The sequence below is a fragment of the Rana temporaria genome, chromosome 12, assembly GCF_905171775.1.
Source record: "Rana temporaria chromosome 12, aRanTem1.1, whole genome shotgun sequence".
NCBI classification, from domain to species: domain Eukaryota; kingdom Metazoa; phylum Chordata; class Amphibia; order Anura; family Ranidae; genus Rana; species Rana temporaria.
In genome coordinates, this window is record NC_053500.1 from 65577002 (window position 1) to 65603842 (window position 26841).

Sequence of the window (26841 nt, forward strand, 5' to 3'; positions counted from 1 at the left end):
CCCTTTGTTAAAGGGGTCTTCCAGATTCTGATAAACCTCCCGCCCGCATACCCCCACAACCACCGGGCAAGGGTTGTGGGGATGAGACCCTTGTCCCCATCAACATGGGGACATCCTCCCCATGTTGAGGGCATGTGGCCTGGTGCGGTTCAGGAGAGAGGGGGGGCCGCACTCTGTCCCCCCCTCTTTTCTGCGGCCGGCCAGGTCAACGTGCTCGGATAATGGGTCTGGTTATGGATATTTAGGGGGAACCGCACGTCATTTTTGTTTTAAATTGACGGCGGGGTTCCCCTGAATATCCATACCAGACCTGAAGGGTCTGGTTATGGATATTTACCGGGAACCGCACGTCATTTTTGTTTTAAATTGACGGCGGGGTTCCCCTGAATATCCATACCAGACCTGAAGGGTCTGGTTATGGATATTTACCGGGAACCGCACGTCATTTTTGTTTTAAATTGACAGCGGGGTTCCCCTGAATATCCATGCTCAGTAAAATTAACGTCCGTTAACATAACGGACATTTACGGAGACATTTACTAACGTCCATGTGCCATAGACTTCAATGTTAAAATATAACGGACGTTAATATATCCGTTACTTGCAACGGACAAATAATTTACAAAAAATAGTGCAAGACCCATCACATATTCCGTTATAACTAACGTCCGTATGTTATAACGGACTATTACGGATCTTTACGGAACATAAAAAAATCCCATAGACTTTAATGATATTTTATAAAGGACGTATAACTTCCGTTTTTTAACATTATCTGACGGATTTTAAAACGGATTATTAAAACGGATTTATTTTGTAGTGTGAAAAGGGCCTTACAATACAAAATAAATAAATAACGAAAAAGATTAAATACATATTTCTTGTTTGCTTTATAAACCTCTATCAAATATATAATTTGCTGTATAAAACTTGACTTGGGATCAGTCAAAATGTAAAAAAAAAAAAATTCTTTATCAGTTTAGGCCAATATGTATTCTTCTATATATTTAAAAAAAAAAACGCAATAAGCGTATATTGATTGGTTTGCACAAAAGTTATAGGCCCGGATTCAGATAGGAGATACGACGGCGTATCTCCTGATACGCCGTCGTATCTCTGAGTGCGGGCCGTCGTATCTATGCGCCTGATTCAGAGAATCAGTTACGCATAGATATCCCTAAGATCCGACATGTGTAAGTGACTTACACCCTCAGATCTCAGGCTGCAATCTTACGCTGGCCACTAGGTGGCGCTTCCGTTTGTATACGCGAGGAATATGCAAATGAGGAGTTACGCTGATTCAGAAACGAACGACCGCCCGGCGCTTTTCTTTACGTCGTTTGCGTTCGGCTTTTTCCTGCGTATACTTACCCCTGCTATATGAGGGGTATGTGCGGCGTATCCTATGTTAAGTATGGGCGTCGTCCCCGCTCCGAGTTTTGCATTGTTTACGTCATTTGCGTAAGTCGTTCGCGAATATGGCTGGACGTAATTTACGTTCACGACGAAAGCATGACGAGTTGCCGACGTCATTTGGAGCATGCGCACTGGGATTCAGTCGCGGCCGGCGCGTGCGCAGTTCGTTCGGCGCAGGGACGCGCATCATTTAAATGATACACGCCCCCTACCTGCCGAATTTGAATTCCGCCGGGTGGATTTACGCTACGCCGCCGCAACTTTACAGGCAAATGCTTTGTGAATAAAGCACTTGTCTGAAAAACTTGCAGCGGCGCAACGTAAATGAGATAGGTTACGCAGATCTAAAGATGCGCTCACCTATCTGAATCTAGCCCCTAGTGTCTACAAAATAAAGAAAGATTTATGGCATTTTCAAGGGGTTAACTGTGTTCCCTATATGTGTTTCTAACTGTGGGGGGGTGGGATTGACTGGGGGGAACATATCATAGGGCCAGATTCACGCGTAGATACGTTACACCGCCTAGACTAGCGGCGACGTAGCGAACGCGAAAATCCGTCGTGGATCGCCGTAACTCCTAATTTGCATACCCGACGCTGGTTTACGACGCAAACTCCCCCCAGCGGCGGCCGCGGTACTGCATCCTAAGATCCGACAGTGTAAAACAATTACACCTGTCGGATCTTATGGATATCTATGCGTAACTGATTCTATGAATCAGTCGCATAGATAGAAACAGAGATACAACGGCGTATCAGGAGATACGCCGTCGTATCCCTTTTGTGAATCTGGCCCATAGTTCCTACTTAGTAGGAACACACAATCTGTTTCTACTCCCATGACTAAACCGGGATCTGTGTGTTTACATACACAGATCCCTGTTCTCGTTCTGTCAGGAGCAATTGCGGGTGCCCGGCAGACATCGTGCCCGCCGGGCACGCACATCGGCTTCATGTAACACGCTCATGCCGTTACTTCAGAGCCCTGTGCTGTGACAGTTGGCTCCTGCACGCATGCACACGAGTGACGTCATTGTGGCTCTGGCCAGTCACAGAGACCGGAAGGCAGTTTTCTAGGGTGAGTTGAATTGTTATAGATGAATGTTTTATTATGTACATTCTGTATTTAATAAATCCTTTGTACATAGCGAATCAGTACACAACCTCATACTTAGTTACAGAGCCTACCTGTGGCAACTCAGTTTGTTCCTCCAAAATGTGAAAAATTCCATGGGGTCGATCAGTCAGAAGTCCCAAACAAGAAAGATGTCCCTCTTCGGAGAGTGGGATCCAGCATAAGCCGTCTTTGGCATATTCAGCCTTCCATGGAAAACAGCATTAAAAGATCTGCCCAGATATGAGTTTATTAAATATAACCACAACCATTCTTGCCACAAGTACCTTTTCCTGAGACATAAGTCTCTCCATGCTGTGACACTGGATCTGATCATTGGCAAAGTTCCTGCACAGCTGCTCTAAACTGTTAACTCCCAAATTCTGTAAAATAAAATCATCAGTGCAAACGGCACTCAATAGGTGCAATAGGTGTTATAAGTCATATATGTCATATAATATTGGTGATACACCCTTATACAAATAATATAAAATTATACTTGGTAACCATGTGCATATTATTGCCACTCCTGATGACATAGTACTGAAGAAACATGTACTGTATAGGCCGCTCCTGATGACATTGTACTAAAGAAACGTGTAGGCTGCTCCTGATGACGTCGTACTGATGAAACGCCTAGGGAGGAGCTACCAGCGTCATTACGTCACTTCTGGTTAAGGTCTGTGAAACGCATAGTGACCCGGACTTCCTTGTTTTATGCAGTTTAAATGTCGTTTTGAAGCAAGTGCATTTCGGCTCTGCACACAATAAAAAGTTTATACAGTATTACACTATGTGGTCTCACCTTTACTATCTCCACATGTGAAAGGATGGGGCAAGAAAGTTAGAGGAAAGAGGAACACCATATCGGATGTGAATCTGAGGTCTGATGTTTCAGCCACTGTGTGCTGTGAATGGGAAGAACTCTCTGGTGAGTGTGGTATATAAAGGGGAGCACAAGTTGAAACACCAGCATCAAGCACTAATTCTTGGAGCACCTTTAGAGAGCACCTGTCACTTTATGATTTATTGATGAACTTACTAATGATTCAATCCTGAGGACATACATTTATTTTCCTGACACATGGGCTTGGAGCACCTTTAAAGAGCACCTATCACTTTATCAACCATAGCAGGACTTACAGTGGGAATCGAAAGTTTGGGCACCCCAGATAAAAATTTGTATTAATGTGCATAACGAAGCCAAGGAAAGATGGAAAAATCTCCAAAAGGCATCAAATTACAGATTAGACATTCTTATAATATGTCAAAAAAAGTTATATTTTATTTCCATCATTTACACTTTCAAAATTACAGAAAACAAAAAAATGGCGTCTGCAAAAGTTTGGGCACCCTGCAGAATGTATAGCATGCACTGCCCCCTTTGCAAAGCTGAGACCTGCCAGTGTCATTGTCAGGGCACTAACTCTTACCTGCCTTCCAGAACGGTGCAATCGCGGCTGTTTGCGCGCGCGCGCGTGCGTGGTGTTGGCGCGCGCGTGCGTGGTGTTGGCGCGCGCGGGCGCGTGCAGGTGCGCGCGCACGGACGCGCAAGACCTGTAGTTCCGTCCAGCCAATCAGAGCCCTGAGCGGGCTATTTAAACCTCTCCCTTTCCTGTGGCTAGTTGCTGGTTTGTCACAGCATTTGTTTGGAGTGTTTCCTGGATCCTGGAAAAACCTTACCTGATCTTGTTCCTGTTTACCTGACCTTGGCTATACTCTACCGGATTTGTAAAAAGGGGGGAACTAATGCGCAAAACCAATCTACCCAGGGCAACTAAGTAAAATACAATAAAATATAAATAAATCTATAAAGGCAGCAGCCACTACTAAAACAGTGATCACGCACCAACAAGCATATGTAAAACAGGGAGTGTAATGGCGCTTGCCAAAGGGAAACTACAATAAGATAAACTAAATAACACACATAGCAACGTCTAAAAACGTATGGATATTGATCAGTAGTGTTCAATCAATATGTGTTCCACTCCTAATTTCCTTCAAAGCCCTTCATGACATCCATAATTCAGGTGTGAAGGGTAGGAGTAGTGGATATAATAGATGGAATAGATTTACAATGATACTATGGAAATCATTGATTAAAGTGAATGTGCAAATAAAATGTAAACAAACGCTTCCAGTGATAACGCCAAAATAAAGTGCTCAAGTGTTGACGTGAATACAAAATCCCAACTAGGAAGTACTTAGTATATAAATTACAAAATATTATAGCAAATAAGCCAGTGTGCACAAAGATCAAAAGTGCAAAGTGAATAAATATTGTTCTAAATAGATTTCATGAAGAATATAAATATAAAAAATATATATATAGAAAAATATCATAAATATATTAAAAATAATCCAGTTGATATGGTGTTCAGATTGACTTCCAAAATTTCATACAAAAAAATGTTCAAAAATTGTGTTCCAAACGTGCAAATAATTAAAAAATTGAATAGAGTGGAAAAGAATATATAGATATTCAAAGTGCATAAATTTCAAAGATTTCCCAGCGGTGAAAAAGTTGTTCAAACCAATGCTCCAATCCACCACACGATCCTCCAGTGTAACTGTGCAGATAGGATAGATAATGCTAGCCTCTCACCTCAATTGCGATCATACAAGCCTGTTGGATAGGGGATGAAACCCAGCAGTACACACTCTGCATACAGGAAGGTTCAGGTAGCTCCGATCCTCCACCTCCAAGTTCCTCCAGACACTCGCAGAGAAGCAAAAGGCAGGCTCAATTGCGATCATACAAGCCTGTTGGATAGGGGATGAAACCCAGCAGTACACACTCTGCATACAGGAAGGTTCAGGTAGCTCCGATCCTCCACCTCCAAGTTCCTCCAGACACTCTCAAGAGAAGCAAAAGGCAGGCTCCATAGTGCAGTAAATCAATGGTAATTTATTAAAAATATAGTAACACTCACAATTATAACGGCTGTGAACAGCATGCAGATACTCCACAGTAATAATTTACAGATGGTCAGCAGATCTCCGCTCTCGGCCGCGAGCGGAGATGACGTCACCAACGACACTCCTCTTTCACCTGACGCGTTGCGTAGCAGAACAACGCTACTTAATCATAGGTATGGAAGTGCCGTGGGTGAGCGGTGACTTTTATACAGCTGCATAATACACAACAAAACACACAATACATCAGCATAATAGCCTGGGAATGATCCAAAATATTGTAACATCCATTTAAATCAAAAATAATATTAAAATGACGATTATAAATATCTAAAAAATCTATGGATAAAAAACATATTGTTCATCCTAAAAGGATATTAAGATAAACCATACGATGCTTAGGGCTCCCTCAAGTGGTTAGTTGGGGAAAGAGCAAAGAAAGATACATGAGGGTAAGGCACTTCATTCATTATCGACAGATGTCAATACTTCCTCTATTTAAAATTATGAAAAACTCCTTGCACATGTAACCCCTATCCATAGTGGATGAATCTAAGCAAAAGCAAAAGTGAATCTAAGCACCCAGTGTGGCAAATTTGTATATGGCAGAGTGGGAGGAAGAGGTCCTATATAATAGAAAACCCAAAGAACTACTCCTATACAAACGTTTTATTGACGATATTTTAATAATTTGGTCTGGAGACAGGGAAAAGTTGGTGGATTTTGGTTTTTATCTTAATACTAATGACAAAAATATTGTACTCTCCTGGGAAATCAGTGAAGAAAAAATAAATTTCCTAGATTTAGAAATCATCAAAGAAGGAACAAAATTAATAACGCAGACCCATTTTAAAACCGTAGATCGAAACAGCTATCTACCTTTAGATAGCTGCCACCATTCGCCCTGGTTGGAAAATATACCGAAAGGGCAGCTTTTAAGATTGAGGAGAAACTGCACTAAAGATGATACTTTTTTAAAACAGGCTGATTTTATTGGGAAGAGGTTTGTAGAGAAAGGTTACCAACAGGACTTTATTAACAAAAAAATACAAGATGTGATGGCTTTGGATCGGAATTCCCTCATCCAGGACTCTACAAGAACTAATACCTTTGCTGGAGGGGTACCCCTAATAATGAACTATAGTGTCCAACATAAGCAGGTAGAAACCATTTGCAGGAAGTATTGGCACATTGTGAAGGGGGATCGCCATTTAACAAGTATACTCCCTGAGAGACCTCTATTCACATATAGGAGGGCCCCAACCTTAAGAGACCTGATTGCAAAGAATGTCCTGGACCCCCCTGAAAAGAAAAGTTTTTCATTTTTTAATGAAAAAGGTTTTTATCCTTGTAAAACTTGCTTCACTTGTAAACGCACTAAAGAAAGTAAAAAGAAAAAAGAAAATTTCAAATCAAGCTTCACAGGGAAAGAATACAAGATTAAAGACTTTATTTCCTGTAGAACTGAAGGAGTGGTGTACCTTCTAGAGTGCCCATGTCAAATCCAATATGTGGGAAGAACAAAAAGGCCCCTCTGGAAAAGACTACGGGAACATACACAAAATATATTAAACGGATTCCCAAAGCATAGTTTATCCCGCCATTATGAGCGTTATCATAATAAAGATCCCTCTTCGTTGAAAGTATGGGGTATTGAAAAGTACAAACCCCATTGGAGGGGGGACAATAGGGTGCAGAAAATTAGCCAGGCCGAATCCCGTTGGATCCATGAATTATGCACTTTATCCCCCAATGGCCACAACATAGAATTTGATCTTAATTGTTTTATTTCTAATTTTTAGATATTAAGATTTTATTTGTGCTTTTTAATTATTATTGGAGCTGTGCGTCATTAGTAATTCTATTTTATTTTTCCTATTATTAATAATGATTTTCCGGTCGTTGCTATTATTGTCATGTCCCCTGTTCATTATTTACCCTTTTGCTTAGATTTATCCACTATGGATAGGGGTTACATGTGCAAGGAGTTTTTCATAATTTTAAATAGAGGAAGTATTGACATCTGTCGATAATGAATGAAGTGCCTTACCCTCATGTATCTTTCTTTGCTCTTTCCCCAACTAACCACTTGAGGGAGCCCTAAGCATCGTATGGTTTATCTTAATATCCTTTTAGGATGAACAATATGTTTTTTATCCACTAGAGGGAGATTACATAGATTTTTTAGATATTTATAATCGTCATTTTAATATTATTTTTGATTTAAATGGATGTTACAATATTTTGGATCATTCCCAGGCTATTATGCTGATGTATTGTGTGTTTTGTTGAAGGCGCCGAGAAGCGCGCCTCCGCAGCTGTATAAAAGTCACCGCTCACCCACGGCACTTCCATACCTATGATTAAGTAGCGTTGTTCTGCTACGCAACGCGTCAGGTGAAGGAGGAGTGTCGTTGGTGACGTCATCTCCGCTCGCGGCCGAGAGCGGAGATCTGCTGACCATCTGTAAATTATTACTGTGGAGTATCTGCATGCTGTTCACAGCCGTTATAATTGTGAGTGTTACTATATTTTTAATAAATTACCATTGATTTACTGCACTATGGAGCCTGCCTTTTGCTTCTCTTGAGAGTGTCTGGAGGAACTTGGAGGTGGAGGATCGGAGCTACCTGAACCTTCCTGTATGCAGAGTGTGTACTGCTGGGTTTCATCCCCTATCCAACAGGCTTGTATGATCGCAATTGAGCCTGCCTTTTGCTTCTCTTGAGAGTGTCTGGAGGAACTTGGAGGTGGAGGATCGGAGCTACCTGAACCTTCCTGTATGCAGAGTGTGTACTGCTGGGTTTCATCCCCTATCCAACAGGCTTGTATGATCGCAATTGAGGTGAGAGGCTAGCATTATCTATCCTATCTGCACAGTTACACTGGAGGATCGTGTGGTGGATTGGAGCATTGGTTTGAACAACTTTTTCACCGCTGGGAAATCTTTGAAATTTATGCACTTTGAATATCTATATATTCTTTTCCACTCTATTCAATTTTTTAATTATTTGCACGTTTGGAACACAATTTTTGAACATTTTTTTGTATGAAATTTTGGAAGTCAATCTGAACACCATATCAACTGGATTATTTTTAATATATTTATGATATTTTTCTATATATATATTTTTTATATATATATTCTTCATGAAATCTATTTATAACAATATTTATTCACTTTGCACTTTTGATCTTTGTGCACACTGGCTTATTTGCTATAATATTTTGTAATTTATATACCAAGTACTTCCTAGTTCGGATTTTGTATTCACGTCAACACTTGAGCACTTTATTTTGGCGTTATCACTGGAAGCGTTTGTTTACATTTTATTTGCACATTCACTTTAACCCCTTCCCGACCGCCGCATGTACATATACGTCGGCAGAATGGCACGTACAGGCACATTGGCGTACCTGTACGTCCCTGCCTAGACGTGGGTCGGGGGTCCGATCGGGACCCCCCCCCCGCGACTTGCGGCGGTCGGGTCCCCTCGGGGAGCGATCCGGGACGACGGCGCGGCTATTTGTTTATAGCCGCTCCGTCGCGATCGCTCCCCGGAGCTGAAGAACGGGGAGAGCCGTATGTAAACACGGCTTCCCCGTGCTTCACTATGGCGCTGCATCGATCGAGTGATCCCTTATATAGGGAGACTCGATCGATGACGTCATTCCTACAGCCACACCCCCCTACAGTTGTAAACGCACACACAGTGTACACCAAATCCTACAGCGCCCCCTGTGGTTAACTCCCAAACTGCAACTGTCATTTTCACAATAAAGAATGCAATTTAAATGCATTTTTTGCTGTGAAAATGACAAAAATCCCAAAAATGTGTCAAAATTGTCCGAAGTGTCCGCCATAATGTCGCAGTCACGAAAAAAATCGCTGATCGCCGCCATTAGTAGTAAAAAAAAAAAAAATAATAAAAATGCAATAAAACTATCCCCTATTTTGTAAACGCTATAAATTTTGCGCAAACCAATCGATAAACGCTTATTGAGATTTTTTTTACCAAAAATAGGTAGAAGAATACGTATCGGCCTAAACTGAGGAAAAAAAAATGTTTTATATATGTTTTTGGGGGATATTTATTATAGCAAAAAGTAAAAAATATTGCATTTTTTTCAAAATTGTCGCTATATTTTTGTTTATAGCGCAAAAAATAAAAACCGCCAAGGTGATCAAATACCACCAAAAGAAAGCTCTATTTGTGGGGAAAAAAGGACGCCAATTTTGTTAGGGAGCCACGTCGCACGACCGCGCAATTGTCTGTTAAAGCGACGCAGTCCCAAACTGTAAAAACATCGTGGGTCTTTAGGCAGCAATATGGTCCGGGGCTTAAGTGGTTAATCAATGATTTCCATAGTATCATTGTAAATCTATTCCATCTATTATATCCACTACTCCTACCCTTCACACCTGAATTATGGATGACATGAAGGGTTTTGAAGGAAATTAGGAGTGGAACACATATTGATTGAACACTACTGATCAATATCCATACGCTTTTAGACGTTGCTATGTGTGTTATTTAGTTTACCTTTTTGTAGTTTCCCTTTGGCAAGCGCCATTACACTCCCTGTTTTACACTCTACCGGATTGCTGCTTTCTCCTACCTTGACCTCGGCTTGCTTATTTGATTATTCTGATCTCACCCGCCCTTGACCTTTTTGGCTTGAACTTTGGACTACCTTGTTTATCTGAGCTTCCTTGACCACAGTCTGTTTTCTGGATTTCCCTGTTTCCTACCAATCCTGCTTCCCGGACCTCCTGGAATTCCCTGCCGTATTTTCAGCCATTTCCAAGTGGACTACTGCCTGGTTGTTCCTGTTTCACGCACCCAACCTTCACCTTCCCATCGGTACCGGTGCCTCCTGGTGCGTCTGTTCCCCTGTCCCCACTTCAGGGGGCGGACCGCGCCGGGTCGCAAAGGGAGCCACCCTCAGCATCTTGGCCTTGGTAAGTGTACTTTTGTTACTACCTGATAGTACCTGATAGTACAAACCAGCCAGATGTCCGAGGCCGACAGGGTGCGCTCGCCTTTTGAGACGCTATGCCAACAAGTCTCAGCCCTCACCGAAGCGGTACAGAAACTTCAGGAAGGCTATCTGCATATAGATGGTCGCTTACAACAGATGAATGTCACCCCCGGATCCTCGACCGCCTCCGCGGCATTAGCTACAGGTCCTGCTTCTTCTCAACCCTCTTCTGCCTCTCCAGTGCTGGTTACTCACCCTGAACCACGTGTGCCTACCCCGGAGCGATTCGCTGGCGACCGAAAGAAATTCCGGGCATTTAAGAACGCTTGCTCCCTGTATCTGACTCTTCAACCCAGGACTTTTTGTTCAGAAGCTGTAAAGGTTGGTTTCGTGATCTCCCTCCTTGCAGATGAACCACAAGCTTTGGCCCATAGTTTGTTGGAACAAGGGAGCCTGATATTAGACACCATGGACACTTTCTTTGAACATTTATCTAAGTTATACGATGATCCTCTCCGTTCAGCTACCGCGGAACTTACCCTTCATCAACTAACTCAGGGGAGGAGACCCGTAGAGGACTACGTTGCTGACTTCCGTAAATGGTCTGCTGATACAGGGTGGAATGAAACTGCCCTAAAATACCAGTTTCGCCAAAGGTTGTCGGAATCCCTCAAGGACGAGCTAGCCAGAGGTGACCCGCCTGCCACTCTGGAAGCCTTAATCCAATCGGCCACCCAGCTTGATCAACGCCTTCGAGAACGCCGGCAGGAACGCTTCCAGACATCCCGTCCTAATTGGATTCCGCCTAGATTCTCACCAGCTCCTCCACCTGCTCCAGTTCCACCTGTTGCTTCGTCTTCAGATCCAGAACCAATGCAGCTCGGTCTACTCCGGGCACCTCTCACCCCTGAAGAGAGACAACGTAGACGGCAGTCCAACCTCTGCCTGTATTGTGTCGCTTCTTCGCACCTGTCCCATAAGACCCAGTAAGTCAAGACTACCGTCTTTTTTCAATTGCCATATTTCCAACTTACCACAGACTTATGTTTATGTTTTCTTTCTCTACAGCTCCCGCAGGGGGCGGTCCGGCTGCCAGCCATCGTTGACTCCGGGGCTTGCAGCTGCTTTCTTTATTCTGCCCTAGCCCAGAAGCTGCATGTCCCATACCGGCCAAAAAACTTTCAGTTACAGATCCATCTGGCAGACGGCTCTCTACCCCGCTCTGGATTAGTTACCATGGAAACTCTGCCCATCCACGCCATCTCCGACACCGGCCATCGAGAGTATCTGTGCCTGGACCTTATTCCTTCCCCTTTATTCCCTATTATTTTGGGTTTACCCTGGCTACAAGCGCATCAACCTTCTATAGACTGGCTCAAAAAAGACATCACATTCCCTTCTGCTTTCTGTTCTCAGCATTGCCTTCCTCCCGTTAAAGCCTCCTGCTCCACCTTGATATCTGCACCATCGGATCTTCAACATGTTCCTGCTGCATACTCAGACTTTAAGGATGTGTTCGATAAGCAACAGGCTGACCGCCTTCCCCCACATCGGCCATACGATTGCCCCGTTGATTTACTTCCCGGTTCTAAAATCCCTTTTGGTCGAATCTTCCCACTCTCAGAGACTGAATTGGTGGCCCTAAAGGCCTATATCGATGAAAATTTAGGAAAGAAATTCATCCGCCCTTCATCTTCCCCTGGAATCTTTTTTGTTGAGAAAAAAGATGGTTCCCTCAGGCCCTGTATTGATTACAGGGAGCTAAATAAAATCACCGTCAAAAATAGGTATCCTTTGCCCCTCATTCCGGAACTTTTTCAACGCTTCCGATCAGCCCGGATTTTCTCTAAGCTCGATCTCCGTGGGGCCTACAACCTCATCCGGATCAGGCATGGGGACGAATGGAAGACCGCTTTTAGATCAAGGTTCGGGCACTTTGAATACCTAGTAATGCCATTCGGCCTCTGCAACGCCCCTGCCACCTTCCAACATCTGGTAAATTACATTTTTCGCCAATATCTGGATGACTTTCTAGTCGTCTACTTGGACGACATCCTCATTTTTTCGGTATCACTCGAACTACATCGCACCCACGTTAAGAAGGTCCTGACTATCCTCAGATAACACAAGCTTTATCTTAAAGCGGAAAAATGCGAATTTGAGAAGACTACAATTCAGTTTTTGGGGTTCATCATTTCAACCGACGGTATATCCATGGATCCGCAAAAGGTCAAAGCAGTTCAGGATTGGCCAGCGCCAGTTGACAAAAAAGGGGTACAGCGTTTTATTGGCTTTGCCAACTTTTACCGAAGATTCATTGTTGGTTTCTCATCCATTGTGGCCCCTATCACTCGTCTAACTCACCAAGGTCATCGCTTTCATTGGTCCCGGGAAGCTCAAGAAGCATTCAAAAAGTTAAAAATCTTGTTTTCTTCAGCCCCTATCCTTAGGCATCCAGATCCAAGCTTGCCCTTTATCCTGGAGGTCGACGCTTCGGAGACGGCCATCGGTGCTATCCTGTCACAAAGGCAATGACCCAAATCCTTACTGCACCCCATAGCTTACGCTTCACGAAAACTAAATCTCTCGGAAAGAAATTATGATGTTGGGGACCGGGAACTGTTGGCCATTAAGTTCGCTCTAGAAGAGTGGAGGTACCTCTTAGAGGGTGCTCTTCACCCCATCTTGATCTTCACAGACCATAAAAACTTGGAATACCTGCGATCTGCCAAACGTCTGAGACCTAGACAAGCCCGTTGGGCCTTGTTCTTTGCCCGCTTCAACTTTCACATAACCTTCAGACCAGGATCTAAGAATGGAAAAGCTGACGCCCTATCCAGAATGTTCACCGAAACTCCTGATCAGTCAGAACCCAGTACCATCTTGACGTCCCAAAATTTCTTTCTGATTTCTCAGTTGGATCTACTTTCCTCTTTAAAGACGGCTTCCACTCAAATTACCAACATACCCTCACTCTCTCTTGAAAGACGAGACGGTTTACTATGGTCTCGAGGCAAAATTTTTGTACCTGAACAAGCGAGACAACTAGTACTGAGCATATTCCATGACCACAAACTAGCAGGCCATTTTGGAGCTCGGAAAACCGCGGAATTAGTTAGCCGCTCCTTCTGGTGGCCAAAGTGGAGGTCGGACTGTAAAGACTATGTAACTTCGTGCTCTCGGTGTCAGCGTTACAAAGGCCCAAACGCCAAATCCTGGGGTTTACTCAGACCTCTTCCTGTTCCTGAACGCCCCTGGGCGGACATCTCTATGGATTTTATTGTAGACTTACCACCTTCTGGAGGCTTTACTACAATCCTGGTAGTGGTCGACCGGCTGTCCAAATTTGCACATTTTGTGCCCATGATTGGCACACCCTCTGCAGCAGAAACCGCTAAAGTTTTCTTCAAAGAGATCGTGAAGCTCCACGGAACACCCAAAAGCATCGTTTCGGATAGAGGTGTACAATTTACATCTAAATTTTGGAAGGAACTTTGTAAATCTCTGGAGATTAAAATCTGCCTCTCATCAGCTTACCACCCGCAGTCCAATGGTCAGACAGAGAGGACCAACCAAACGTTGGAACAGTATCTCCGTTGCTTCTGCTCCTCGTCGCAAGATGACTGGTCGTCTTTGCTACCATCCGCAGAATTTGCGTATAACAATTCTCTACATTCATCCACTAACCAGACTCCATTTTGGGCTAACTATGGTTACCATCCTACTTTTCTTCCAAATTCAATTCCCGAGAATCCTGTACCTGCTGTCCAAGAACATATAGTTGCTTTACAACAAAATTTTCAAAGACTTCAAAAAAACATGCAACAAGCCCAGGAAAATTACAAAAGATCCTACGATAAGGGAAAGAAGGAGTGTCCAGCTTTTAAAGTCGGGGAGAAGGTATGGCTATCGGCCACGAACCTTAGGTTACCCATTCCTTCTCGGAAATTAGGTCCCAGATTCATAGGCCCATTCGAAATTAAAAGAGTGATCAATCCTGTGGCTTTTGAACTAACATTACCAGGGTCATACAAGATCCACCCCGTATTCCACGCATCTCTGCTCAAACCCGTTATTCCAGACTCTTTTCCAGGAAGGGAGGAACTTCCACCTCCTCCAGTGGAGATTGAAAGTGAAAAAGAATTTGAGGTCGAATCTATTTTAGGTTGTCGGAAGAGAGGGAGACAACTCCAGTACCTTGTCAAGTGGAAGGGTTACCCGCCTGAAGACACCTCATGGGAACCTTCCAAAAATTTACATGCTCCTCGCCTAATCCGAATTTTTCACCGGGACCATCCGGAACTGATGGACAGTTTAGGCGTCCGGAGTCCGCCCCTGGGGAGGGGGCACTGTCAGGGCACTAACTCTTACCTGCCTTCCAGAACGGTGCAATCGCGGCTGTTTGCGCCGCGCGCGCGCGTGTGGTGTTGGCGTGCGCGTGCGTGGTGTTGGCGCGCGGGCGCGTGCAGGTGTGCACGCACGGACGCGCAAGACCTGTAGTTCCGTCCAGCCAATCAGAGCCCTGAGCGGGCTATTTAAACCTCTCCCTTTCCTGTGGCTAGTTGCTGGTTTGTCACAGCGTTTGTTTGGAGTGTTTCCTGGATCCTGGAAAAACCTTACCTGATCTTGTTCCTGTTTACCTGACCTTGGCTATACTCTACCGGATTGCTGCTTTCTCCTACCTTGACCTCGGCTTGCTTATTTGATTATTCTGATCTCACCCGCCCTTGACCTTTTTGGCTTGAACTTTGGACTACCTTGTTTATCTGAGCTTCCTTGACCACAGTCTGTTTTCTGGATTTCCCTGTTTCCTACCAATCCTGCTTCCCGGACCTCCTGGAATTCCCTGCCGTATTTTCAGCCATTTCCAAGTGGACTACTGCCTGGTTGTTCCTGTTTCACGCACCCAACCTTCACCTTCCCATCGGTACCGGTGCCTCCTGGTGCGTCTGTTCCCCTGTCCCCACTTCAGGGGGCGGACCGCACCGGGTCGCAAAGGGAGCCACCCTCAGCATCTTGGCCTTGGTAAGTGTACTTTTGTTACTACCTGATAGTACCTGATAGTCATGGATTGTTCTCCATCATCGTCTGGGAAGACCAGGTGATGTCAATCTCAAAGGTTTTAAATGCCCAGACTCATCTGACCTTGCCCCAACAATCAGCACCATGGGTTCTTCTAAGCAGTTGTCTAGAAAACTGAAACTGAAAATAGTTGACGCTCACAAAGCTGGAGAAGGCTATAAGAAGATAGCAAAGCGTTTTCAGATGTCAATATCCTCTGTTCGGAATGTATTTAAGAAATGGCAGTCATCAGGAACAGTGGAAGTTAAAGTAAGATCTGGAAGACCAAGAAAAATATCAGACAGAACAGCTCGCAGGATTGTGAGAAAAGCAATTCAAAACCCACGTTTGACTGCACGATCCCTCCAGAAAGATCTGGCAGACACTGGAGTTGTGGTACACTATTCCACTATAAGGAGATACTTGTACAAATATGGTCTTCATGGAAGAGTCATCAGAAGAAATACATTTCTATGTCCTCACCACAAAAATCAGCTTTTGAACTTAGACAAGCCTGATGCATTTTGGAAACAAGTTCTGTGGACCGATGAGGTTAAAATAGAACTTGTTGGCCGGAATGAGCAAAGGTACGTTTGGAGAAGAAAGGGCACAGAATTTAAAGCGGAGTTCCGGCCACAATTTCACTTTTTAAATATAAATATAAATACCCCTGTAATACACAAGCTTAATGTATTCTAGTAAAGTTAGTCTGTAAACTAAGGTCCGTTTTGTTAGGTTGTTACAGCATTTAGACACTTTATAAAATAGAAATTGACTGGGGCCATCTTAAGTGTGGGCATCATGAAGCCAGACTGTATGACTTCCTGGATTTCAGCCTTGCAGATCTCGCACATGCTCAGTGCTGCACAAGCAGTGTAATAGGTTTCAGCATCTGTACTGTCCAAGTCACATGATTCTTCGAGACTGGGGAGTGCACAGACTCCTGGAAAGTTACACCCACTACATTCCCAGGAGTCTGTGCGGTGTAGGTTAGGAAGCTTAAGCACCTAGGTGCAGGAAGAGGGAAGATTAACTATTCTGCCTAGCAACAACACTTTGAATCAAAAGGATTCTGGACCACCATTTTCTACAACCATTGGGAGGGTCTGTGGCAGAGACTTAGCCAGAGTTCGAGTGACATTCTGGCTGCCAGGCAGGTGAGAGAGGCCTGTCAAGGTGAGCTATACCCCTTCCGGCTGGAATGGCGAAGTGAAAGTTTATCGTTGGAAGCAGGACTGTTTCCCATCTACATACACCTGTATGTGTTGTTCTCCATTTCTGCTACTCCTCTATTTTTCACCAAGTTCTATTGTTTTACCCTGTTGGGTAATAAAAGCACAAGAATAAGACAACTGCTGTGTGGATATTCCATTTACTACAACTCTCATCAACTACCCTAGACGGTGGAGCCACAGAGGTAACATGCCACCCAAAACAAACCAGCAGCTCCTTTGGGGGTAGTGCTATATATATATATATATATATATATATATATATATATATATATATATATATATATAGATATATATATACAGCAGGGCTTAAAATTTCAAGCCCTGAGCTACTAGCCAGGCCTCAAGAGTTACTCGCCACCAGTTGCCCCACCTAATTCATTCACTGCTCCACGCCTAATTGCGCCCCTAAACACGCCCTCGTAGATTATCTCATGGAATGACACTGTTAAATGTTTTATGCAGAATCAAGTTACACAATTAAATATTACCAAAAACAACTTTACCAAAATGGGACAGGGCACTGGGGACAGGGCACTGGGGGCAGACCAGAGGGACAGGGCACTGGGGGCAGACCAGAGGGACAGGGCACTAGAACTGGATCTCTTCCCCATTCTCTTGCTGTCTCCTCTGCAACTCCCATCCATCCATCCTCTCTCTCCCTCTCCTATTCATCTCATCATCAGGAGCCTGTGTGTGCGGCTCCACGCTTGCATGTCCCCACTTCCCCCTTTTATTCAGGCTGGCAGTGAGGAGAGGAGCTTCAGCACAGCGGGAGGGAGTACAATCCAGCGCCGAGATCCACACAACTGCACAGCCGTTGACACCATAGCACAGCACACATTGACACCGCACAGCACACATTGAGACCAGTCTGCTCACAGTGCTCAGGCTGAACTGCTGGACACCTACATAGAGCACAAGGAGAAGAAAACTGCACAAACTGGAAGGCTGCCACTCTCATGTCAGGGCAACTTTCAGTGAGCGCTGCACTACCTACCTGGGACACCCGGCGTGGTAATTTTCGTAATCCTCCACCTGACTCATTACTTCCTGCTCCCTGCTCTCTGCTCTCCAGCTACATTGGTCGGGGGGGCAGGCTCAGAGAGGTCATACTGTTAGGTCCCATGGCTTAATGAGAATTGTAAGGAGAGCACCTGTGTACTGCTCTGCCTGTGCGCGGCTCACCAGACTACTTTTCCTGGGCATGCACCTTTCCTCTTCGGCCGCCAATCGCATCGGGGCTCTAAGTGTAGGCACAGATTGAAGGGACATTGGTCATGCAGCCCTGTCATCACTCGCCCCCAGCTTAAATCCACTCGCCAAATGCTAGAAATTTTGAGGGCTGTATACAGTATATATATACAGTATATATATACATATATATATATATATATATACACACACAGTATCTCAAAAAGAAATGACACTTTGCTACAATGCAAAGTAGTGAGTGTACAGATTGTATAACAGTGTAAATAACTCAACACTCAAAACCGCCAGCAACAAAAGTGAGTACACCCCTTACCTAGTTAAAATTTCCAAATTGGGCCCAAAGTGTCAATATTTTGTGAGGCTACCATTATTTTCCAGCACTGCCTTAACCCCCTTGGGCATGGAGTTCACCAGAGCTTCACAGATTGACACTGGAGTCCTCTTTCACTCCTCCATGACGACATCACGGAGCTAGTGGATGTTGGAGACCGTGCGCTTCTCCAACTTCCATTTGAGGATGTCCCACAGATGCTCAATAGGGTTTAGGTCTGGAGACATGCTTGGCCAGTCCATCACCTCTACACAAGGTAGTGGTCATCTTGGAGGTGTGTTTGGGGTCGTTATGCCGGAATACTGCCCTACAGCCCAGTCTCTGAAGGGAGGGGATAATGCTCTACTTCAGTATGTCACAGTACATGTTGGCATCCATGGTTCCCTCAATGAACTGTAGCTCCCCAGTGCCGGCAGCACTCATGCAGCCCCAGACCATGACACTCCCTCCACCATGCTTGACTGTAGACAAGACACACTTGTCTTTGTACTCCTCACCTGGTTGCCCCCACACACGCTTGACACCATCTGAACCAAATAAGTGTATCTTGGTCTCATCAGACCACAGGACATGGTTCCAGTAATCCATGTCCTTAGTGAGACCTTATAACACTAATGAGTCACATGACACGGGGAGGGAAAACTACTAATTGGGACCAATTTGGACATTTTCACTTAGGGGTGTGCTCACTTTTGTTGCCAGCGGTGTAGACATTAATGGCTGTGTGTTGTTATTTTGAGGGGGCAGCAAATTGACACTGAGCTGTACACTCACTAATTTACATTGGCCCAGATTCAGCATAGCTTGCGCTATATTTGCGGGGGAGCAGGGCAACGATTGCTAGGGCGCGCCGGGAATCATTTAAATTAGGCGCGCTCCCACGCCGAGCGTACAGCGCATGCTCCGCCGGGAAACTTTCCCGACGTGCATTGCGGTAAATGACGTCGCAAGGACGTCATTTGCTTCAAAGTGAACGCGAATGGCGTCCATCGCCATTCATGAAGCACTTACGCAAACGCCGTGAAATTCAAATTTCACGGCGCGGGAAGGCCGGCTATACTTTAGCATTGGCTGCCCCTGCTATTAGAAAGGGCAGCCTTGCGCTAAAGTTGCCGTACGGAAACTCCGTACCTGGCTTGCACGGGGGCCGCGCAAGTTTGTGAATCAGTTGGTAGTATGCAATTTGCATACTACACGCTGATCACAATGGGAGCGCCCCCTAGCGGCAAGCACAAGAATGCAGCCTAAAATCTGCGAGGCATAAGTGCCTTATGCCACGCAGATTTTAGGCTGCAGTCGGTGTAACGAGGTTCCTGAATCAGGAGCACTCGTTACACCGGAGCAAGTAAGCAATTGCGCCGTGTAACTTATGGTTACACGGGCGCAATTGCTTCTTGAATCTGGGCCATTGTAGCAAAGAGTCGTTTCTTCAGTGTTGTCACATGAAGAAATATAAAAAAATATTTACAAAAATGTGAGAGGTGTACTCACTTTTGTGAGATACTATATACAGTGCCTTGTGAAAGTATTCGGCCCCCTTGAACTTTGCAACCTTTTGCCACATTTCAGGCTTCAAACATAAAGATATAAAACTGTAATTTTTTTTTTGAAGAATCAACAACAAGTGGGACACAATCATGAAGTGGAATGAAATTTATTGGATATTTCAAACTTTTTTTACAAATTAAAAACTGAAAAATTGGGCGTGCAAAATTATTCAGCCCCTTTACTTTCAGTGCAGCAAACTCTCTCCAGAAGTTCAGCGAGGATCTCTGAATGATCCAATGTTGACCTAAATGACTAATGATGATAAATAGAATCCACCTGTGTGTAAGCAAGTCTCCGTATAAATGCACCTGCACTGTGATAGTCTCAGAGGTCCGTTTAAAGTGCAGAGAGCAGCATGAAGAACAAAGAACACACCAGGCAGGTCCGAGATACTGTTGTGGAGAAGTTTAAAGCCGGATTTGGATACAAAAAGATTTCCCAAGCTTTAAACATCCCAAGGAGCACTGTGAAAGCGATAATATTGAAATGGACCACAGACCACTGCAAATCTACGCAGAGCTGGCCGTCCCTCTAAACTTTTAGCTCATACAAGGAGAAGACTGATCAGAGATGCAGCCAAGAGGCCCATTATCACTCTGGATGAACTGCAGAGATCTACAGCTGAGGTGGGAGACTCTGTCCATAGGACAACAATCAGTCGTATGCTGCACAAATCTTGTCTTTATGGAAGAGTGGCAAGAAGAAAGCCATTTCTTAAAGATATCCATAAAAAGTGTTGTTTAAAGTTTGCCACAAGCCACCTGGGAGACACACCAAACATGTGGAAGAAGGTGCTCTGGTCAGATGAAACCAAAATCGAACTTTTTGGCAACAATGCAAAACGTTATGTTAGGCGTAAAAGCAACACAGCTCATCACCCTGAATACACCATCCCCACTGTCAAACATGGTGGTGGCAGCAGCATCATGGTTTGGGCCTGCTTTTCTTCAGCAGGGACAGGGAAGATGGTTAAAATTGATGGGAAGATGGATGGAGCCAAATACAGGACCATTCTGGAAGAAAACCTGATGGAATCTGCAAAAGACCTGAGACTAGGACGGAGATTTGTCTTCCAACAAGACAATGATCCAAAACATAAAGCCAAATCTACAATGGAATGGTTCACAAATAAACATATCCAGGTGTTAGACAAGGAGAGAGGCGCCTCTGGGTGTGATACTTTAAAACAATTTAATATTAAAAAAGCCACAGATTAAAAACCACTCACATTTAGGTGGTCAAATGAAGGCATGTAGAAGTAATTCTCCAAAGGGAGAAGTGGGTGTCATCTGGTGCGTCTGGTTGGTATCTTCCTAGGGTCACTGGTATGGCGCCATATACTGTATACACTGTATATACTATATACTGTATATAATCGTATATATAATTTTTTTGTTGGGGGGCAGGGCACCAAAGGACCTAAAGGTTCCTTTAAAGCGGAGCTCCACCTTAAAGTGAAACTTCCGCTCATTGGATTCCCCCCCCCTCCGGTGCCATAATTGGCACCTTTCAGGGGGAGGGGGGTGTAGATACCTGTCTAAGACAAGTATTTGCACCCACTTTCCGGGCATAGACTCTGCGGAGGGAAACTGCGGACACTATGTCACTTCCCAGCCCCCCCCCCACGGCTCCCAGAACACAGTGGGGAACAGTGAGGACGGCGCAGCGTGACTCGCGCATACACAATAGGGAACCGGGCAGTGAAGCCGCAATACTTCACTTCCTGGTTCCCTCACCGATGATGGCGGTGGGGGCAGCTGAGAGATTGCTCATCTTCTGCTGCCGACGTCGCTGGACTCCAGGACAGGTAAGTGTCCATTTATTAAAAGTCAGCAACTGCAGTATTTGTAGCTGCTGGCTTTTAATATTTGTTTTTACAGTGGAGCTCCGCTTTAACAACTGGTTCTGATAGACAGGTGTTAGAACACACAACACAGTGTATCGCGGTCTGTTGTGTATGGGGCTGCTTGGTCACAGAACAGTCAGGGTACCCATGCTGACCTGTGTCCACATCCAAAAGCATCTATTATGGGCACATGAACATCAGAATTGGACAAAGAAGCAATGATAGAAGGTGACATGGTCTGATGAATTCAAGAATGGTTTGAGGAACACAGCAACAAGTTTTAGGTCTTGACATGGCCTCAAAATTCTCCAGATCTCAATCCAATCGAGCATCTGTGGGATGTACTAGAAAAACAATTCCAATCCATGGAGGCCCCAAATTACTTTTTACAAGACTTTAAAGGATCTACAACTGACAGCTTGATGCCAGATACCACAGCATACCTTCATAGGTCTAGTGGCGAAAGAAAAGAATAACCTGATAAGGGTTTTACTTCATCCCTAATGTATTACTACAAATAAATATGGTTTCACATACAATTTATGGTGAAAACACAATGGTAGTACTGTACCTCAAAGCCACAGATGTCAATAATACCAAAAGAGCTGTCAGTTTCCTTGGGTCTGAGCCAATCATTTCCCTTCTCCAGAAGCCAGTCAAAGAGAAGAGCATACAGTGACTGTGCAATTGTATCCCTAGGTTGATACAAATAACAAAATATGAATCATTTCCTAATGTAGAAACACACAACTAGTTCAAGCAGAAATTCACTTTACCATGGATTTATTAAATCATCTGCTCTGTCCACCATGTTTTTAGTGCACTACATGCTCCAACGCTGCCCCCCCCCCCCAAGTTCAAAGCTGAATGACAACCAGCATCGTTTGGCCCCCCCATGTGAGCTCAGGCTGTCTTGGACACAGCCCTAGGGGTGCATTATCACACAGCCTAGGGTCACAGTATACTGTTGCATAGAATGGCACTCATACATTTCTATGTGAGTGCCATACTGTGCAATAGTATGCACCACTAGACAAGAAATTGAAGCACCTGGTATTTCACTTGACTGTGTGTAATTGACATGGACCTCCAGATTTAGGGTTCTTTTTTTACTCCAAATACTTTTAAAATGTCAAGGGGTGTGGAATTCAGGGAGGGGGAGGTGAGATTGTTTTTCAAACATAGAATTGGGCTTTTATAATCAGATTCCTTAAGTGCTCATTTAAAATAATGTTTGCACAATGAATTACCTGGGGATTGTCACTGATCCTACTTACCGAATATCAATGGAGGCTTCCACAGTGAGAGGAGAAAGAACCTGGTCATAAGATGTCATCTGAGAAAAAAGACAGCTAGATTTAGGAAGATTAATTATTAATTATTTTATTCATACTAAATATACTGGATTGTTTACATCCAACTATACATTGCTTGCATCTATGAATTATAGAGTTGTTTGGCTATCAGGCCATACATAGCCTGTTACTGATACAGTCATTTTTTTCTTTGGAAAACTTTTGTATTGCTATGGATAGATGAGGGAAGTGTACAAATAGTGCTGGACCCGTGAGGTTATCTTATTGGTATTGCAATCTTAAATGTTGATAGAAAAATCTGGTTCCCAGGCAGGTGGCTTCTACAACTCAGAGGATCTACACCAAAGAGTATCCAACATGTTTTCGGAATCACACTGGAAGAAATACCATTAAAGATCCAGTTCCCTTCTAGTCCATTGACATTCTTTTCAACCAAGCCCTGATGAAGGGGGCATGTTTGAACCCCAAAGCGCATTGGCTACTCTTTAGATTGTCCCCCTCACATTTATTGGAATAAAATTGGTCTCCGGACCTATTTCAATTTCCGTTTTCATATTTCCGCGGACACTAACTGGACTCCAACATTTTTTTTTTATCGTGGACCAAATTTTTTTTTTAAAGTTGCAAATGCTTTTTTTTTCTTAATTGTTACTTTATACTGACTGGCAAGGATGAGGAAGGTTATCAGCAGTGGCAACATTGATATTTAACCTCTTAATCAGAATGCATAAGGATGCAGCAAGAGGACATTGCTGCAAAGAATTCATCACAAAGCGTTTATTCAAAACAAAGAGCCTTTGACTGTCAGGCTCGCCAAGGATTTTATAGAGAAAGGAGTTAAAGGGGTTGAGGAACTTTATACTTGCTGTTAAATTCTTACCTTGGAGTCAATTGAGGGACACAGGAAGTCCTTCACCTTTGGGTTATACTGCTGCCTACAGAAGGACTGGACATTGGCCAACAAAATAAATGGCAGGCTAGCCTAGGATAATCCCAACTACTAACTGCATGCCTCAACGTTGTAGCAAAGCAATACTGAGAGCATAATGACACAGAGGGTGGGATATGTGTTCATCAATAGACTACAAGAAAAGGATGTTACAGTGAGTAAAAAAATCTTTGTTTCTTTATCATCCATTGAGGGACACAGGAAGTCTTTCACTTTTGGGACATCAAAAAGCGGTCCAACTGAGAAGTGGGCAACATAGCAAATGACCACTAACAGGCACAGGAACCACAACAGAGAACCGGGGACTGTCTTCAGCTAAAAAAAGCCACATGACGGACCTTACGCCTGTAGCTGGCATCAGATGAGGCCACAAGGTTTACTTGAAAGAACTTAATGACTGTGTGAACAGAAGAACAGGTGACAATATTGCAAAACTGGGAAACAGGTGCTTGATGCCAAAAAGCCCAATCGGAACTCACTGATCTAGTAGAGTGTGCCTTGACAAGAATAGTTGGAACCATCTGGAATGACTGAAAACAAATCTGTCTTTCTGAAAGAGCAATGGCTGGGAGAGACTCTCACAACCCAAACAGCATCCAATGGATGATATACGGACATATTCGTTTGGTGAACTTGACCCAGACAGATAGCTGGAAAACAATATCCTGGGTGATGTGAAGGTCAAGTTTACTTAGACAAGAAGGAATTATTGGGCCTTAACACCATCTACGCAAAACCAGAAAAGGTATTTGTAGGATAAGGCTGCCAGTTCAAACAGTTGCTTCACATAGGAGACAGAGAGCACCAGTGGAGTCTTGGAGAATCAGGGTACCAAAGATAACTTTTTACTGATATCAAGAACATGACTTACGGTAACTCTCTGTGTAATTGCTTTCTGAAGTTCTTCAGGAGAAATTTGTAGAAGACTTGCCACAATTCTGATCTCAGTTATCCTAAAACCAGCTGCTGATCCAAAAGCATCTCTCTATGAACATATTTAAATTAAAAGGATAATTATTTAAGGCTAGAAATGTCTTTGTCTTCACGACAATGATCAGTAAGAAACAAAAGTGAAAATTGCATTGTGACCCAAAGTGGTAATTCCAAGTAGACCTAGCATCAGATATCATGTTCATATTAAAGAGGAATTTCCCTCACTGTACTGTAACCGCTGACATTTATTAAAGATAAGAAACATAAGACACGCAACAGCCAAAAAAGTCAAGCGTGGTCTTCACCAAAGTTGATTCTTCAACAGGCTTCCACACACTATTGCCAACATCTTGGATTTGAAAGCCAGCCGTGATTTATGATGTCTCACAACTGACTTCCTACTGTGCACAGGGCCGTCTTTAATATGGTTTGGGCCCTGGGCAAACATTTTTTTGGGGCCCCACTCCAGCTTATTTTGGGCCTGGCTGGTTCACATGTATGTGTTTTGGCAGCCCTCATTTTTGCAGGCACAGCAGCCCATTGATTTGAATGGGCTGCCATGTCTTTGTATATATAAAAAATAAAAGAAATATATAAAAAAAGTATTTTTTTTATAAAAAACGGGGGGTTGTCATCCGGGCCCATGGGGACCTCCAGACCTCTAAAAAAAAAAAAAATTGGCCCTTTAATAAAAAATAAAATCTAATTTGTTAGGGGTAGGGGAAAGGGGAGGATGGCTGGTATTTTCATTTTTTGACTGAAGGTCCACTTTAACCATTTCAGACCCGGAGGACGTCCTGGGACGTCCTCGGCTTTGTGCGGTGATATCTGAATGATGCCTGCAGCTGCAGGCATCATTCAGATATCGCCGTCTTCAGCCGGCGATTCTGTGCACCAGAAGAACGATCATAGCGGCGGTTCCCGCCGCTCGATCGTTCTTCTAGGCAGCGGGAGGGGACGTCCCCCCCTCCCGCCGCCATCCGGTGCTTCTCCGGGCTCTCCCGTGCCATCAGGGGCCCAGAGAGCGAATCGACCGGCGCTCGTTGGTGAAGCATAGAGATGACTGGTGACCAGACGGTCACAGTCATCTCTATGACCGTCGGAGAACCGGGCGCGACGTTATGACGTCACGCCCGCTACCCGGAAGTAAACAAAGCTGCTATCGCGGCTGTCGGCATGTAATCGGTGATTTTTTTTGTTCACCGATTTCATGCTTGTAAGCCTGTAGGAGAGATGTGGGGTTTTATTGACCACACATCTCTCCATAAAGAGGACCTGTCACAGTGATTCCTATTACAAGGGATGTTTACATTCCTTGTAATAGGAATAAAAGTGATAAAAAAAATAAAATTTTAAAAAAAGTGTAAAAATAAAAAAATTAAGTAAAAAAAAAAAAATTTAAAACGCCCCTGTCCCGGTCGCTCGCGTGCAGAAGCGAAAACGCATGCAAGTCCCGCCCACATATGTAAACACCGTCAAACCCCACATGTGAGGTATCATCGCGTGCGTTAGAGCGTGTGCAACAATTCTAGCACTAGACCTCCTCTGTAACTCAAAAATAGTAACCTGTAAAAAAAATTAAAGCGTCGCCTATGGAGATTTTTAAGTACCGAAGTTTGGCGCCATTCCATGAGTGTGCGCAAATTTAAAGCGTGGCATGTTAGGTATCTATTTACTCGGCGTAACATCGTCTTTCACATTATACAAAAAAATTGGGCTAACTTTACTGTTTTGTTATTTTTTAATTCATGAAACTGTTTTTTTTCCCTAAAAAAAGGCGTTTGAAAAATTATTGCGCAAATACCGTGTGAGAAAAAAAGTTGCAATGACCGCCATTTTATTCCCCAGGGTGTCTGCTAAAAAAATATATATATTGTTTGGGGGTTCTGATTAATTTTCTAGCAAAAAAAATGTGATTTTTACATGAAGGAGAGAAGTGCCAAAATAGGCCCAGTAACAAAGTGGTTAAGTACATGTATAA

General features: G+C 43.9%; 1 protein-coding gene across 1 annotated transcript in view; it reads right to left on the reverse strand.

The window, feature by feature from the left end:
- Window positions 1–26841, reverse strand: part of LOC120918288 (unconventional myosin-XV-like) — a 111064-nt gene that overhangs the window by 40915 nt on the left and 43308 nt on the right. Inside the window, exons 8-12 of the mRNA XM_040329801.1 lie at window positions 24799–24912; window positions 22940–22998; window positions 22234–22357; window positions 2818–2913; window positions 2605–2736 (exon numbers count right to left, since the gene is read on the reverse strand). Of these exons, the coding sequence (XP_040185735.1) occupies window positions 2605–2736; window positions 2818–2913; window positions 22234–22357; window positions 22940–22998; window positions 24799–24912 (525 nt within the window). The remainder of the gene's footprint in view (window positions 1–2604; window positions 2737–2817; window positions 2914–22233; window positions 22358–22939; window positions 22999–24798; window positions 24913–26841) is intronic.